The sequence below is a fragment of the Phaethon lepturus genome, unplaced genomic scaffold, assembly GCF_000687285.1.
Source record: "Phaethon lepturus isolate BGI_N335 unplaced genomic scaffold, ASM68728v1 scaffold16355, whole genome shotgun sequence".
Taxonomy (NCBI): domain Eukaryota; kingdom Metazoa; phylum Chordata; class Aves; order Phaethontiformes; family Phaethontidae; genus Phaethon; species Phaethon lepturus.
In genome coordinates, this window is record NW_010541390.1 from 53,913 (window position 1) to 71,610 (window position 17,698).

The window sequence follows — 17,698 nt, forward strand, 5'->3', positions numbered from 1 at the left end:
TCTGAAAGGATGCTAAGCATCTCACAATATCTGATAGATTGTAATGGTTTATTACCTGTCTGACATACTTCAGCAGAAGCGGTTGTCAATAGCCAACATCATCAATGTTAGGAACTCAGTGGTAAAAGAGACAAAGCAATCTTTACAGTTCCAGGAATAATCATTGCTGTGACTCTTCAGGAGGAGGGTAGTGCAGTGCTGGGGCATGCCATCCAAAGAGTCCATGGGACCTGCATCTTGGCAGTTGTCCAGATTGTACTAGACAAAGTCCTAGCTGACCCTGTCTAGTGTTGCCAGTAGATGACCTCCAGAGACCTTTTCCAACCAGAAATTCTGTGATTCTGAGTTATTAAGGAATCAGTGGGACTGCTTGCTCCACATTTTGGTGATAATCAGATAAATATGTTGATACAAACGCAAAATGGTAGCATCTTTTACTGCTCTCGTTCTTTCCTGAGTGCAGACTGGCTCACGTGCGCAAGCAGGCCTGGTTCCTTCTGACACTTCTCTCTGCAGTTTGGTGGCAGTAACGCACTGAAGTGAAGGCACTAAATATTAAATTTGTAGAACTACTTCACTTGCGTTTAGAATTCTTACCAGGCTGTAAGAATTGTGTATCTCAAAGTTCATGGGATAGGATAACAGTTAGCTACAGGTGTAGGTAGAAAGACTGGTGGGCGTTATAGACACGCCCATATATAAAGGCATTAGAGCTAATGGATTTTGCGACATCCATCCAGTTTTCACAGCAAAACCATAACCACTGTTACAGCACAGTGAAGTCTACAGGAATGAAAGGAGCCCTTTAACAATCTGGCAACACCTTGTATCTTTTCCTTAACAGAGTCATGTCTGGGCTGTAACCATACATGATAGCCACATTTACTCATATATATGTACAAGCCAAAATTTTTGACAAGTAGTTTAAATTTAGTGTTAAGGCTGTGTGCTAGTATTTCATGATCTTCCATGATGTCAAGTTCAGAAAACCTTGAACCTTTTGACATATAAAAGTTAAATGTTAAGACATATGCTAACTCAGCCATAATGCTGTTGCCCCAAAATTGTTAATAACCATGGGAGGTTCTCTCTGCTGCCGGTGTTTTTTGTTGAGTGGTGGAAGGGAGCAAATCAACAGAGTTATGATGAAGGATTTAATGACTTTTTCCCATAAGAAGGAGAAGAGGAGGCTTCTAGTGCCTTAGTTTATCTGTGACCTGGAGCATATGGAGAAAAGCAAACCCATCTTAAATACAGTGGCTAGTAGGATGCATGTGTGAGTAGCAAAGCAGGAGGGCCTTTTACTCCCAGGGTTTTAAGCAGTGAGGTGAAGAATGACAGTGGTACGGAAGTTTTTGGTAAGGTAGAATCTCAGATTAAATCTTGTACATAATGACAGTACAATTATGAAATTAGAGAGGTGTGGCTTTATCTTAATGGATTATGTGGGGTTTTTTAAAGTACAGTGGGTATTGATAATTGCTATTCACTACAGTGCACCTAAATGTCCTAATTGAACATGGGAAAGGTCATTAGACTCTTGATCTTCAAGGGATTATTGTGCCCTTTCCACACAGAATTCCACACTGTTCAGAAGCGTGCGTGGTTGTGGTGTTGGTGCACTGGGTTCTCTGGGGCAGAGGTGATGGAGGAAAGTACTTTAATTGTCTATTTCTTCTAAGTTTTGCTGAGGTCTGTTTGTGAAAGGTCACAAGATCTTTCTAACTGATACACTACATCAGTAAATGGAAACCTTAATTTAGATAGTTTTTTCCATAATGCTTACATCTTCTTGGAATGTAATAGATGTTAACAAAAGCAAAACAAGTTAAAAAAAAAAAAAGCTGGATTTTCTTGCTAAGGACAGCAATGTCCTCATTCTTGTGTAGGTGTAATTAAGAGTAAATAATTTTTATGCAGCATTTTCATTAGTTTTCCAAATGATTGTCAAAGACCTGTGGTTCTCATACATGTTGAATCAGGTTTTGAGGCAAGTCAAAGTAGACAAGATGTTGATTTAAAAAAAGAGAAGGAAAAACAGGTTTCAAAGAACAACAAGCAATGCAGATTTTTCTGATATGCCATAAAAGGGGATAAATTCTTGCCCATGTCTCTCTCTAAACTCTTCACTATGGCTTTTTGGCTTTTTTTTTTTTAATGTTTATTTGTACGACTATGGCCTTTTACAACTTCCTAACTGAAGACAGCATTTTGATTTGAACTCTGAAATGACTTCACATTGTTACCACAGTTGGTCAGTTCAGCTTATTACTTCATCAATCCTAACTTCATAAAATTAGGAGTGATAACATCACTTTACATTTGTCTTTCCCATTAGTTGGTTTTTTTTGAGCATGTTGAGGTCAACTCTTGCAGTTTAAAAAAATAAGTGTGTTGTGCTTTTAATGAAGACAAGCACAGCAGACAGGGAGTGATAATTGTAATTCCCTGTGTTCTTACTGGCTCAACGAATTTTAGTGATTTATAAAGAATTTTCTCTGTATATTTTGAGTATTTTTCATTCTCATTGGAAGGGCCTTTTTTTCTGGGTGTATTACAGCTTGAATTGTGCTTTCTTATTTTACTTGCTACTTTGTTTCTGTCTCTTTGACAGTCCGTAGCTTTGTTTAGCATGCTTTTATTCAACCTTGTTCCTTTCAAGGGTATGGAAGATAGTGTTACAAATCTGGATGATGATGTCTTTGGAGCAGTCTACAGCATTCTGCTGTTTTTGTGGGCTTCATCTTCATTTGCAATTCATGTTTCTAAGCTGTGTGTTGTCTTTTTTTTTTTTTTTTTCCAGAAAGTATTTGGTGTGCCATTCTGTTCCCTCTGCGGTTTTCTTGTTCATACTTTATCCTTTGAGGATGTCTTGGACATGGTATTAGTGGCATAATTTCTCTCTTTTTCCTCAGAGACAACATATATATCTTAGTTAAGTACATTTAGAAGTGCATTATCTAGTTTGCATGAAAGTTGTACTTTGATTTGCATGCATGCATATGTGAGATACAGTATTTGCATTACAGTTTCTTCATTATTTATCTGTGGCTTCCTAGGGATAGACAGTGTAGAAAATTTGTATTCTGTCTCTAAATAAGTTTACAAAACCTGTGCACATTTTTGCCAGCCACTTACAGATTTTTCTGTGAGTGTGAAAGAGCACTGGTAATGGTGTTTTGGGGCAGGTTTGCTCGGATGGGGCATTAAAAACTGTGGCATCACAACATCTGCCTATAAGAGAGGGACTGATAGGATGTCTGAAATGGTACTGGGTTTTAATTTTAGAAGCCTTTTTTTTTTAATGCTGCATCACAGGTACCATAATTTTCTTGAGTCAAAAAAGAAATTAGAGCAGTGGTTCATGGGTAAAAGAAACACAACAAAAGATGTCTTATAATTCTGGTTGTCACTGAAGAGAATATTACCCTCACACAACGCTGGAGTGACACTTTTGTGTGGGTACTTTTCCTTCTTTAAAAGAAGGTGAAAAAGGAAACTACTGTGGCTTTCAGTTTTTATTTTACTATTCTTAGTTACATTACAAGGAGATTCATCTTATTTAGCATATTACTCTGTAATCATCCATAACTTTTCTCATGTTGCAGTCATTCTTTAACAAACTAGTAGATGAAAAAAACCATGAAAACTTGAAAATGTGATACATATTTCTGCTCAACCACCACTTCTTTCCTCATATGCAAGTCTGGTTTCCAAATAGAAATCCAGGGTCAGTCTGGAGAAAAAGGCTTTGTTTATGGTGTGTTGTTATTTAATTTGTATTTAGTTCTATTTCTTCACTTCTACTTTGTTCTTCTGTTTCATCTTTTGCATGAGATGTGCAGAAATGGGTTTTTCATTATGTATTGAGCATGCATGCTTGGGAAAGTTTGATGTGTCCTTAGATATTTTCCAGCTTTTAAAACATAGTGGGTTTCAAATGACATTATGATGTTTGATATCAAGGTATAGTGTAAACTAATGATATTATGAAGAATAAGGCTTGCGGTTCCTTTGCATTACCTAGTTGCTAAATTGAGAAATCTAAGTGTGTGCATTGGTTCGAATATAATCAATAGCAATGTGAATGCTAGTGTATGTTTTTCTTGAGTTCTATAAAAGCAGAAGTGTTGCCATTGCTAGTCATAGAGGGAATGACTTTTGTCACTTTCTAGATTTAAAATCAAGTGTACAGAATTCCTACCATCTTTTCATTGCCTTATCCTATAAATGGTGTAATTTTTCCTAATGATTGCATCTTTCAGCAATATGTAGATCTTAATTTAATTATCTCCTGAATGACTTTTGCAGATAAGACCAAAATATTTACCAAAGGAGTTTTTGAAAATTCATATCTGAAGTAACAAAGAATTGTAATTATTAGGATTTCCTTTGGTGGCAGCAATTTGATAGATAGGTTTAAATAAAAACAAAAAGCATATTTCTGTCTCTACTGATAAAGCATTAAAAGTCTTATTTCTATTCAGGTATGGACATTGAAGAGGAAAGAGTAGAGGGATGCCATGAACTTGAAGATGCTTGGCATTTTAAAATTCTGACTGAAATGTGACATACCAAACTGATGAACCAAACTATTTACTCATATTCACGTCAGTGTCACACAGACCAGGGTGTAGACTTCTACACAACTGTTTTATAGCAGTGTGTGGGACTTAAGAGAACCGGATTCTGCCTCATCATGTAATAACGTACAAGAACAGGAAGTTCCAGGTGATGAGTAGACTGTCTGTTCAGAAATGAGCATTAAAAACAGCAAAAAGAGAATTTCAAATCAGATTTTTTAAAAGAAAATACTGTTGATGTTTTATAAAACTATGCACGAATTAGTGTGAAAAAGAATTGTGGTTTGTGAGATAAAGGTGTCTTTTTAAATGAACCAAAATTGCAAGCTGAGTAGGTATGGTGCTGTTCTCTTGTCTTTTCTGAAGAGAAATGATAACAACACCCCACCCCCACCCCCCACCCCCCAGCAATTCTGCAGTACAAGTTGCGTGTAGCATAGAGTTTAAGATTAGAGTTATATCTGTATTTTTTCACAGAATCATGGAATCATTAAGGTGGGAAAAGATATTTAAGATCATCAAGTCTAACCATCAACCCAACACCACCACGCCCACTAAACCATGTCCCAAAGTGCCACATCTACATGTTTTTTGAACACTTCCAGTGATGGTGACTCCACCACCTCCCTGGACTTGTGGGTGTCCAGGTGGCATAGCAGGTCATTAACTGCTTCCTTCTGGATTATGGGGAGTTTATTGTGCTCTCCATCCCCATCTTCCAGCTCAGGGGGCTGGATACCCTGAGGATACTTAGTCAGCCTATCTGAGCCAAAGAAGGCATTAAGTACCTCATCCTTTTTCTCATGCTTGGTGGCAATGTTCCCCCCACATCCAGTAAGGGATGGAGATTCTCCTTGGCTCTCTTTTTGTTGTTAATATATTTGTAAAAACATTTTTTATTGTCCCTTACGACCGTGGCCAGATTGAGTTGAAAAGCTGGGCTTTTGTCTTTCTAATTTTCTCTCTGCATGACCTAACGAGATCCTTGTACTCTTCTTGAGTTGCCTGCCCCTTCTTTCAAAGGTGGTAAATTCTCTTTTTTTTTCCTCAGTCCCAGCAAAAGCTCCCTGTTCAGCCAGGCCAGTCGTGTTCCCCACCAGCTTGTCTTGCGGCACTTGGGGACCGCCTGCTCCTGCATCTTTAAGATTTCTTTGTTGAAGACTGTCCAGCCTTCCTGGATCCTTCTGCCCTTCAGGACTCTCTCCCAAGGGACTCTCAACCGGTGTCCTGAACAGGCCAAAGTCTGCCCTCTGGAAGTTCATGGTAGTGGTTTTGCTGACCTCGCTCCTTGCTTCACCAAGAATCAAGAATTCTATCATTTCATGGTCGCTAAGTCCAAGATGTCCTCCGACCACCACATCTCCCACCAGTCTTTGTTTGTAAACAGCAGGTCAAGCAAAGCGCCTCCCCTGGTGGGCTCACTTACCAGCTTGTGTCAGGAAGTTATCTTCCACACACTCCAGGAACCTCCTAGACTGTTTCCTCTCTGCTGCGTCATACTTCCAGCAGATGTCCGGTAAATCAAAGTCCTCCACAAGAACAAGGGCTAGTGATTGCGAGACTTCTGCCAGCCACTTGTAGAATGCTTCATGTGCCTCTTCGTCCTGGTTGGGTGGTCTATAACAGACTCCCAGCAGGATATCTGCCTTATTTGCTTCTCCTCTCATCCTTACCCATAAGCACTCAACTTGGTCATCACAATCGTTTGTTTTTATACAATGAAAACACTCCCTAACATACACAGCCAATTGCATTGTCATTCCTCTTTGTGTAGGTGTCTTTGCCCCATGTTGAACACCTCTCACTTTGATGCAAATCACAGCCGCAAGGCATCTGATCTTCTTTCTGTTTAGTTTAACAATAATATACAATGTTTTTCTCCATTTCTTGCTTTCTTCTTTTATGGTGGTACATCATTAGTTTCTACAGTAAATTTTTGAAGATATTTTATGGAAGCCATCTGGGTAATAGTAAATTTTACTTGATCTATTTTTGAATGGCAAATATTTTTTAGTATCAGATTTTTATGTAGGTTTACTCTTTCTTTCATGTTGTATTTTGATATTTTAAATAACTGCAGGAAAGAAAAGGCACATGGGTTTAGGATAGATTGAAAAACAAAAAAAACTTACACCAGTGGGGACTTAAAAATAGTTCTTTGTATTCATCCAAATGTAATTTGTATGCTGCAGTAGTTTGCTTCTGTTGTCAGAAAAAATGTAGTTGACAAATGCAAATTATCATCAGGGTTATCTTAGCTTTTGGACACTCCTGATACTTCATAATGAAGTGTCAGACTCAGTAGACTCTCTAAACTTAATTTAGAGACCAAAATACAGCATGAGTTTACACATTAATGCCTAAACTCTTTCAATATACATTTAAATTTAACTCTTGGCTCATGGAGATTGATTTAACACACATTGCCTGTCCAAGCTGACGTGATAGTATATTCAGTGGAAGTTCTTTAAATTTTATCATTCCTGAAAAATAGTTTCTGGGTATTGGGGGGAAAAGAGCTGTGAAGTATAGAGACTTTGAAAACTGAGACTCTCTGAGGTCTGGCAGCAGTGGCTAAGCGTATGTTAAGTATTAGATTAGCTGCAGTTGTCTTGATTTTTTTTTTTTAGACCGATGATTCTGAATAGGAAGAATAAACGAGCATAGTGTTCAATTGACAGTTGCAAAAGATGAGAGAAATCCATATGAATAATGGTACTGCATTCTCTCCTCTAGCTATTTCCTATGAAAAAAAGATGTTTAAATCTGCCTCTTATCACACCCACCTGGGGGGGGAAGGGGGGGAGTAAAAACCAGGATGGTTTTTGGAGGTGATTGAAGTAGTCGTAGTGTTGTCTTTTTTTCTGTAGTAGAATTACTCTTTTACCCAGATTTCCTCTTTGGATTAGGACCTCTTATTTTAAAAAAAACCATATTCATTTGTGAAAAGAGACTATTTGGACTTTGCTCTTGCCTAGTACAATGGTCATTATAATCTGGACGTGATTGGTAAATGCCCTTGAAAGCAGGAGGTGGAATGGAGTAAAGCAGAAAAATGCTGATTCAGATAGCTAATGAAAAGTGGAAAATGGCAGAGTGTCCATAAGGGATTAGCTTTTTAGTTTATGCCTATACTTTGCAAATAATGCTTGTTCACAGATGTTACTACAAATGTTTTCAGTGTTTTCACTTTACTAAATAAATATTGCATTGTAAATTGCATTAGTGTGACATGTATTCAGTTTGCCATGACCAAACCCAATCATTTTAACACAGTGAGAGTTGTCTTTACACGTCTTCCTCCATGTGATCTAATGTGAAAGGGATGGTGCAATACTCACTGATCAGCTAGTTGAGGGCAGTTTAACTTCAGGGCGATAGCTTTATCCAGCTTGTGATATTCCTCTGTTGAATGGTTTCCCTGACAGTTCCTCTTGCTAGGAGGAAGAAGCTTGCTCTAAGATTTATGTCCTCTTTTCATGTGGGCAAGGCGATAGTGCCTCAGTCTCTAATTGCCCGCTAGTTCGCGGGCAGAAGAGGATGCGTGGCTGTTAGAAACATACACTGACTGAGCTGGTGTTCAAAGACTCCTCCAAGAAGAAGATAACAAGCAGGCTGGAGGTATGACACAGCCGGGATCCAGCCTTTGGGACAGTTCTGAGGTATGAATCTCCAGTAAGGATCCCTTAAGGGAAAATCACACTGGTGATTCTTTTAAGCTGCTAGCTGTAATGAGATGTCACACACAAAAGCTGAAGGAACTTCTTTACAAGGTTTATCCAAGGAAATGGACAATTTTTTAATGTTCATGTATCTGTAATTATTGCCAGCTGAAATTCTAGCAGAGCCAGAAGTCTTTGTTCTTGCAAGATCTGGTTCTGCATCTTAGCTGTAATTGCAGGCGCATTTTACCTATGAAGTAGTAAGAAATTTAACAGAAGGTGAGAGGGACCCTGAAGAGATCCACAATAGAGAAGATTCAGGTTCACTAGGCTATTTATACTTGCCTAGAAGTTTGAAATTGGTGCAGTGGAAAAGGTAGCAAAAGCTACCAAAAAATGCATGAGTGGTGTGGTCAGGTCAGGCCATCCAGAGCTGCATTGAGGCCTGAATGTGGTTTCTTGCAAGAGTGCTCAGTGCCTGTCAGTCAGCAGTTGCAATTATTAGAAAAATGCAGTATATCTTTCTGTGTCTTTATCTTCCAGAACTCTATTTGTCAGTCTTTCTGGTCAGTTACACTTCACCCCACATGTTTTGGGGTGGAATTCTTTGCTAAGTTAATAAGAATCAGGATGATACAAGATACAGTAGACACAGTCTAATACGTGTGTGTGCGCAGGGGTCCTTAATCAGCTGTCTGGATGAGATGCACATAGCCTGGCTCTGAGGAAATTGGGGGAAAAAAGAATATGTTAGAGGGATCTTTTTCATCCTAAGGTAGACCTTCTAAACTGCTGCTTATCAGTTGCTTTTTAGACCTGCCTGTTTTTCTCTTGGGTACAAATTGACTATAGCTGGGTCTTGGAGAGATTCCACCTTATGTCTTGTAACCCAGAGTGTATAATGCAAACCTTAATGATGCAGTGAATATAGGTGATGTATTCTATGCAAAGGAATTATAGGCTGTTTCAGTGCTTGTAATTTCCTGAACGCCAGTCCACCAGAAGGGTGAGTACCAACGTGCTGTGTAGGCACACCTTTCTTCTACTGAGGATGAAGGACCTGGGGTTAAAGAAGAAAGGCAAACGCCAATGTTACAGGCTACTGTTAGTTCTGTCTCTATGTATTATGCATATTAAGGATTAAGAATATAGTTAGCATAGTTTTTGCTAATGCAACATGCATCAGCGTTTTGTCAACTGAAATACAGTGAAGTTACAAAAATAAATGGAATGCATGAATAAGTGAATATGTCAGTTAAACCTAAATGTGCTCAACTTACATATCCTTTGTATGCTCAAGGCACACAGTTTATTCTTCTGCACACAACTGCAAACACAGAATTTGTAGTTCGTTTTAATGTGCAATGTGATAGCATTATAGTGTCTGCAACTTCTCTGTTCAATTTGTCAGCCTTAGCTTGCCTCGCTCAGACAGCGACTTGTGTAAACCTTTGCACGTATTGCTTCAAGAGATGTGCTGTGCTCATGAATTCAGTCGTATTTCATTACTTTATTGATCAAAATAACTTTACTGTTTGATGTTCCTGTTAACTGTGTAGAGCCAAGGTAGGAAAGAAACTGTGGGCTGGCTTCTTTCTTGCTCATAATTTGAATCACTTTCTGAATTAAACATATGCAAACTTACTCGGGGAGGGGAGCACCGTGAAAAGTCTCATTTGCCATATTCGGTTGCTAGTGAAGGAAATAATGGTGCTAATAAATTTGAATTCTTGAACTTCAGGTTGGGTTTGCTGGACTAGCAGTTGTACCAAAGAAAGAGGAATTATACTTATTTTAAAGGGCGTTGGTATAAGTCAGTACAAGCTGGCTGTAAGTAAATCTTGTCTGTAATCCAGCTCAGAGTGAAAAGGAAAATAGGAGAGGCATATCTATTACACTCTCAGCAGCAGCTTCTTGAGCATGTTGGCTTTCATTCTGTGGAAGAAGCCATGCAAGTTGTCCATGACCATAATTTTAACTCATGTTTTTCAGAAGCCAGAGTTTTTTGTACAGGGAGTTGGTGTTTGTGTCAGCCTAAACTCTGCAATGTGCCATTGGGTCTTTTTGGCATTTTAGCTTTTTCTTTTTGGATGAGAATTTGCTAGTCAAACATACCTCTCAGATAAGCTGCTTGTGGTTCTCGTGGGTGTTCGCATTGTGCATAGTCTCTACCTTTCATGCCATGCCAATTATTGCATTCTTAAAAAAAAAAAAATAATGGGCCAGAAAATGTAAACTTGAGCTTTGTTGACTTCTTATTAGCTTCTGCTTGAAGACCCAGGGAGTGCTGAGCTAGCATCTTCAGAGAAGAATGTCAACAAAAGTGTGAAATGACTATGGGTGTATACCCATAAGACCAAATTTCCAATTTTCTTAGAAAAGAAAGCAGTAGGAAGCATTTTGTCCAAGTATTGAAAAATCTTTGTTTTACAAATATGCAAAAACTACAAAGACATTGAGTCTAAATTACTTACTTGCAGACTCTGCTTTTAGGGGAGGGTATATTCCTTTTGTGGAATTAGCCCTACATTTCAATGTCAGCTGTGAAGCATAACCTTACTCTTGGTGAAAAGAGGTGCTGAGGTGACTTGGATGTAACTGAAAGGCTTCAACGTTATTCCTTGTGATGCCACTGGAAACAGGTTGTCTTGGGAAAAAGAGCAAATTATTCAGTTGCCAGAGTTTCAGTGAACAATAGGGGAATTGGGTTTGCTTCGTACATTACATACGCCGTTCCGTTTTTGGACTTGTGTCTAATATTACGTAAGGCAGAGCTTGGCAGATTTTCAGGAGTGAGGTGCCAGATTGTATTTTTCTTTCACAAATTAGAGGTTAAGAACGCTGGTTGAAAACATTCAAACGCGCTGTCAGGCAGTGTTTGGAAGCGGCTGGCTGTCAGGCAGGCAAGATGCCACCCGGCATCCGGCGGGAGGCTGTTGTGAGGGGCAGGGCTCCCTGTCCCAGCGCTGCCAGAGCCGGGAGTGCTCTCGGGACACCGATGCTCCCGGTGCTCTGGCCCCTGCCAGCCATGCCAGCGTTGTGTGCCTCTGGAAGTCTACCCACCTCTTCCTTTGCTGTGTGTGCCCAGCGTTGGGAACTGCAGGCTCAGTAGGAATCTGTCCCATGCATCTAAACTCGTCTGTTGTAATTGCTGTTGGTGTGAAGTTTGGCATAAATTTCTTGTGCGAGGTTGGCTTAACATGGCTCTGAGACATGTTTTTGTAACACAGCCTTGGGAGACTGGATGATCACTATGAAACCAGAACTAATAAATTGGCCAGTAATGTCCTCTTTTACATTCCATTTTTTCTGAAATAGGGACGAACATGAGCAGATTCCTGATGCAAGTTTCGAAGAAATAATATTTGAAACCCCTGAGCACGTGCAAAAAGATGCTCTTTGTGAAGTGCTGTGGAATATTATGATGTCTATATTGGTTTTGCAGGCTGTATTAATCAAGAAATACTATAGGATAATATAGGATAGTAACCTGTAGGCTTACTTTAGAATCTAACCTTTGACAAAGAGCTCTAGCTGGTTTATATGCTTAATAACTCTTGGGAGTACTAATTACCACGTAACCTGGAGCTATGCCTGAACAGTGAGCAATACTGTACTTTTTTCAAACCTACTGCCAGTGTGCATGGGTTGGCCTCTTACTTTGTGGTGTCATTCATACAAATGCACTGGTGATACGTCTAGTGTAACATCTTTCAAGACTGTGCCTGTCAACACTTGTATCTGAAAGTGTAGCAGGTTCAGAAAGCAACAGTCTGATTACAGGCAGCTGCCTCTGCAACCTGTCAGCATCTGGACCATGTTGTCTTCTATCCATGGCCATATGACAGCTAGATCAATTTTCTCATTTAGAAAATACAAATGGTTTCTACATAGAAAAATGTATGATGAAGATATCTGAATTATTTCTATAAGTCCATATCATATCTCAGTGATTTTGCATAATAAAAAAACTAGCATCATTTTTCTTCCTTAAATTAGAAAAAAAATCATATAAATGTGTGGCTACTTTGAATTTAGTAGCATGTACTAAATAGTAAAAATATTTAACAGTGTAATTGATAATACACATTTAAATGGTATTTCATGTTTTCTTTTCCCAGGAGCTGTGATTGTCTCTACTCCTCAAGATGTGGCTTTATTGGATGCACGCAAAGGAGCTGAAATGTTTAGAAAAGTCCATGTACCTGTAAGCCTCTACATTAAAACTACCAGTAGATTGTTTTTCTGAAATGTAAAAAAATTCCATATACTCCAATAGGTGATCAACCATTCAGGAATCACTTGAATTTCATAAATCCTTGTTCAAAAAACAGGATTAGAATCCATCTTATATCTTTATCAGAAGCTTGCTTTAACAGAAGGGAAAGAATTTTCTCAGGCTGAGGTCATAATAGTACTTGATTTCTTTTAAATAATTTTGTTTAATTACCTGGAATGGATCAGACTGCTAAACAGAGTATTGTACGAAGTAATATGTGCTTTCCAAATACACCGTCTTAAAACAACCTCATTATGTGTCCTATTCAGCACTGTCCGTGTGGGAGCTTAAAGTCTAAAATTTCTTGAAATGTGGAAAAAGTCATGTATTGGTACACTTACAGAAAGAAATTTAAGTTTTTGGAGAGATATTGCATGTACCTAATTGTTACTTTGCCATTTGAAGTGCTCTATGACTGTCACAACAAGTAAAAGGCTGTCTATATCATTTCGTTTTTCGTAAGGTTTATACCTTATATGGTAGCTTGCTTCTTCGGGAAATGCAAAATTTAAAAATATCCAGAATATTCATATGGATTGGGAAAAAATATTAAACAGGGTGACATCTTTGACTCGATATTTTCTATGTGTGCTGCAAGTTGCTAAGTAACTGAATGTTTTACTCTAGAGTATGTTCATGAAGAGATTCATTTTTCATTTGAAATGTGTGGTTGATGAGGAAATAGGAACTGAAATGCTTCCTTATCTTAAACAGTAAAGAAAAAAAGCCATTTACTATATTTTAAAAAAGATGTTTTCTTGCTTACCTGTGTGAAGGTTATTTCCACTCTTTATTAAGAAAGGAAATGTTTTTCATAGCTAGTGCTTTGTTAATTTAAAAAATACAACAGAAACCTTGAAGTAACTGCTTCCCCTTTTTTGTTTTAATTTACAGAATAACTTAACAAAAGAAATGCATTGATAAATTCCTTATTGATAACTGTTCCTTAAGTATCTGCACCAAAATGAAAGAATAGTAGCATTTATCATTTGCTACTAGAAGAAAAACAAATATATATAACACAATTGTCTTGATTTTATGTTTGGGTTTGCTAAAATTAAATCAAAAGGAAAATTCAGCAAAGTATTAACTTGAACACAATTTTTTTGAAGAAAATAATTTTGCATAATGAGAAATTACCCAGATTTCTTTCTAAGTCTGTTTTGTTCAATGTTCTTTGAAGAGAATGACCTCTAAGAAAATCATGCATTCTGGGGTAGGCTTGGCTGTTATTAATTTGACTAGTGATAGATACGGTATTAAATATTATCTATTTTGATTCGTTGGAATTTTCAGATCTTTCCAAATCACATGAACAGTCACGGCGAAGCTGTTGCGCTAGATGCTGAGTTTGAATGCACTTGAACCAGTCATCAGGTCTTACCTTTTTCATGGTGCTGCTTCATTTTATTCTGACCTTGTATCTATATCTCTACAGATGTGTCATCTACTAAAGTGTTAAAGCAGCTCCTGCCTATGTATTATGTTTCTAAGTGTCAACTAAATCTGAGGCTCTAAAGAAAGTTTACTACGTAATTTTTGATGGACAACTTTAAACCTGAGGTTTACATCGAAGAGGTGGAATCTGTGGGGTTGTGCTAAAATTATGTATCCTGATTATATAGTTGACTGGTCTTTAAAAATCTAATCTTTAAAATCTTGAATCTCATCTTTAAAAAAAGTGCTTGCAAAGAGTCTACTTCTCAAAGAAGCAGAGAGTCTATAGGTTGCTGAGCTCTGAGTCTTTGAGCGTGCTTGCTTATATTTAATGAACTGGAGTGTCTCCCTTGTACATATAGGCATTATATTTAATGAACTGCAGTCTCTCCCTTGTACATATAGGCATGCCTACACCACCTTCATTAGTTACCAAAAAGTCAAATGACATATGTAGTATTACCACAGTAAAGTCACATTGTTTGTTTGTCTTTTACTACATTGAAATTAGAGTAGAATGATTGAAGGAACTGATGAAAAGCTGTCAGCGTTAGAACCAGGATTACCACGCAAAAGTCATATTTTCAGTCTTAGGACATAGTCATTAGAAGAGGAGTGCTGTCTTCTTGTGCAGTAGCACACTCCTGGTAAGGAAGGAGTTTGCAAAGCAGTACTGACTCCTATCACAACAAATGTCAAGATTCTTGCCCATTATGTGAGTTTGGCCATCGTTTTCACACACCCCAGAGGCTTTTTCTCAGCAAGTCACCAAAAAAAGAGGTTAATAACTTTGAGTATTTAGGATAAAATTGCCTGTTTTCACCTGCTGAAATTGCGTTCAATTCGGTATGGTTTCTCTTATCAATCATATCCCTGAAAGAAAAAGACTGACTTTTAGTTAAATCTGCAACTTTTCCAACCTTGAATTGGAAGGTTATGTTGTGGATTTCACAGGTTTCAAAAACCTGCTTATGTAACCTCAGTATTTCCTTCTAAGGTACTAAAACCGTTTATTTGGCTATGCACTTACTAGTATTTCTGTAGTGTCCAGAGTACCCACCTGAGATTGTGGCTTCATAATGGGAGCAGAAGTTAGAGACAAAAATTGCTTGTTGTAAGACGAAAAGTAGGAGGACAGAAATATTATTGTGCATGTCTACTTGAAGCACTAAAACATCAAGTGACTGGTGGTTACGTAGGCAGTCAATGTCAGACTGCAGAACTGTAACCCTGATCCCTCAGTCCCCGTTAGACTGGAGCTGGACCTCAGCACCATCTATCCTTAAGTACAGTGAACGGACTTAAGTGAGTTTCTCAGGAATTGTCTCCTTGTGTAATGACGGAGGGCTTCCATTTTCTCACTGTATTTTCTTTAACTTAGGAGGTAGTATATTTGGATTTCGGCATGATTTGTTGTGTAACCAGAAGGTTAATTAAGCATAAGAAATACGTAAACATTCAGAAACAGTGAGTGTGCAGGTAATTCACAGTGAAAGGTTTCTTAATTTCCTGTTATTGCTCTTCACCATTTAAAATAAGATTTGACGAAATGAAATTCAGTTCTGTGCATTATAACTATCCTCTCCTCCGCTACCTGTATTGCAGTGCATCTCATCATACTAGTTTTCATGTCATTATTGAGCCAAGTTTGCCAAGAAATATGCAGGGAAAGGAGCTCACTTAGGACTAGAATAGGATTCACACATATTTACGGGATAGTTTCTGTAGACAGTAACAGCTGCTTTGAAGCTTTTCCAGATTTCTTACTTGGACAAGGAAATGAGAGTTACTACTGATTTCATTAGCAAGACCTATTACTTTGTAGATTTAAAAGCTCTTAATATCATAGTGAACTCTCCTTCTTCTGTAAATTTAGCTGCAGAAATATGCATGTTAAAAATACACTTCAGCACTAAAGTTTATGTTTGCACAGATTCTTTATTAAACTATGTGTTTATAATTGGCAACTATTCAAAAAAATCTCTTCATATTCCAGAAAAGTAATTTATATATTAATAAATATGCACTACTGATTGGCTCACAGATATGAACAACACTGAGAAAATAAAAATGATTGTGTAACGCTGAAGTATCATTTGCTTTTAGTAAGATTTGTTGAAATTAAAACAAAAAAGGACAGTGAATAAGACTTCTACAACTGATACAGCATTGGGGATACAGCTGTAGCTCAGCATTTGCATTAACTGTGGCAGAAGGACTTCTTAGTTATTAGGTCATCAAAGAATTAACAGCTGTAATAGTCCTTAACTGTTCACAAAACAACGGCAGACTACATAACTTTTTCTTTGATTGTGAATTTGCTGAATCATAAATGTTGTGTGACTACTTTGAGGAGAACAGAAAGTTCAAACCCTGAGATACCTGAAGATGAACTAATTCATTTACAGTATAAATGTCAAGTGCTTCTTTTTTCCCAGTGCTGCAGAAAATGCCTTCCCTGTATCCTAGTTAAAATACTATTTTTCTTTTGTCAAATAATACTCCCTCCGTTGTTCTCCAGTTTACCAACACAGTGAAAATTCCATGACTTTAAAATAAGGAGAGCAGGATGAATGCCTGCTCAGAGGTCATTAGTAGAACAGTGTGGCTGTAGAGAACCCTTTTTACCATCCCTGCACCTTGTACACTTGGACACATAATATTTCAGATCTGTCTTAGTTTAAGAACTGGATAAGAAAATTACCTGTAATAATGTGCCAGTAAATAGAAACTTGTTCCTCTTGTTCCTCTGGCAGTCCCCAGGAGAGAGTAGAAAATGAGGAAAGTTTGTGGTGTTAAAATTGAAAGTATGTAATTTTTTAAAAAATATTTTTTAAAATGTTCCTTGCTTTGAACCCTCTGAAAGTTTTACATAAGAAAAAGACTTCTAGAAAATAGAGTAAAACACATTATGGTGGTATAGAAAAAGCAGGTGATCATTTTCTGATAATTTTTAGCTTAGATGTAAGGACATTTTTTATTAGGATATTGCAAATAACATGCTTTTTTATTTTCAGTTTTGGTGCCAAGAGTTGTACGTTTGCTCTTAATTAAATAACAATATTTGTTGGTTGCATTGAACGCTGGTATATCCTTTTAGATATGCTTCGTTAGCATAGTGGATATGTTACTCCTCTAATAACTAGGCCATCTTGTTCAAGCACAAAACTAGAATGCTCAGGGAAATCTAAAAATACAAAATGCTACAAAGTAAATAACAGCTTTTTGTACTTGAAAATACATATTCATATTTTTCAAACTTGTCTATAGTGTGTGTGGCATATCTAGATAAGATATAAATCTTAAAGTGAAATATTGTAAGATGGAACCTCTTAAAGCAGGTCCTCTGTTGGTTAGCAGATGGGTAGAAGCTTTCACCATGGTGTGCTTGAATGCTGTTTTCATCGCTTTTCAGAAATTCTGCTCTGCCTCAATGAACAGTTTTGTTTACTAGGGGAATAAAATGAGATCAGTGCTATCATTAACATTGTTGTACATTGTGAAAGAAGATTTTTGTGCATGTGATTTGGCAAATTTTCATTTGACATATTGTGCAAGGATGATGTTGAACACCTGGCATCAGCAGAAGGGTACCAAATATGTGTGTATTAGATTTTTATGCTGTGGTTTTTGCCACTTAGTTTCACATAATTATTTCTTTTGTTTGATCTTTAAAATGTATTTCTGCTCTTTAGAAGTATAACAAATATGGTTCTGTTTTGAAAACATTTCCCTAC

At 37.5% G+C, this 17,698-nt stretch overlaps 1 protein-coding gene across 1 annotated transcript in view; it reads left to right on the forward strand.

Moving 5' to 3' along the window:
* The window catches only part of NUBPL (nucleotide binding protein-like), a gene marked incomplete at its 5' end in the record, with an annotated part of 85,945 nt that overhangs the window by 53,464 nt on the left and 14,783 nt on the right, over positions 1 to 17,698 (forward strand). Inside the window, one exon of the mRNA XM_010287731.1 lies at positions 12,367 to 12,452. Coding sequence (XP_010286033.1) covers positions 12,367 to 12,452 — 86 coding nt within the window. The remainder of the gene's footprint in view (positions 1 to 12,366; positions 12,453 to 17,698) is intronic.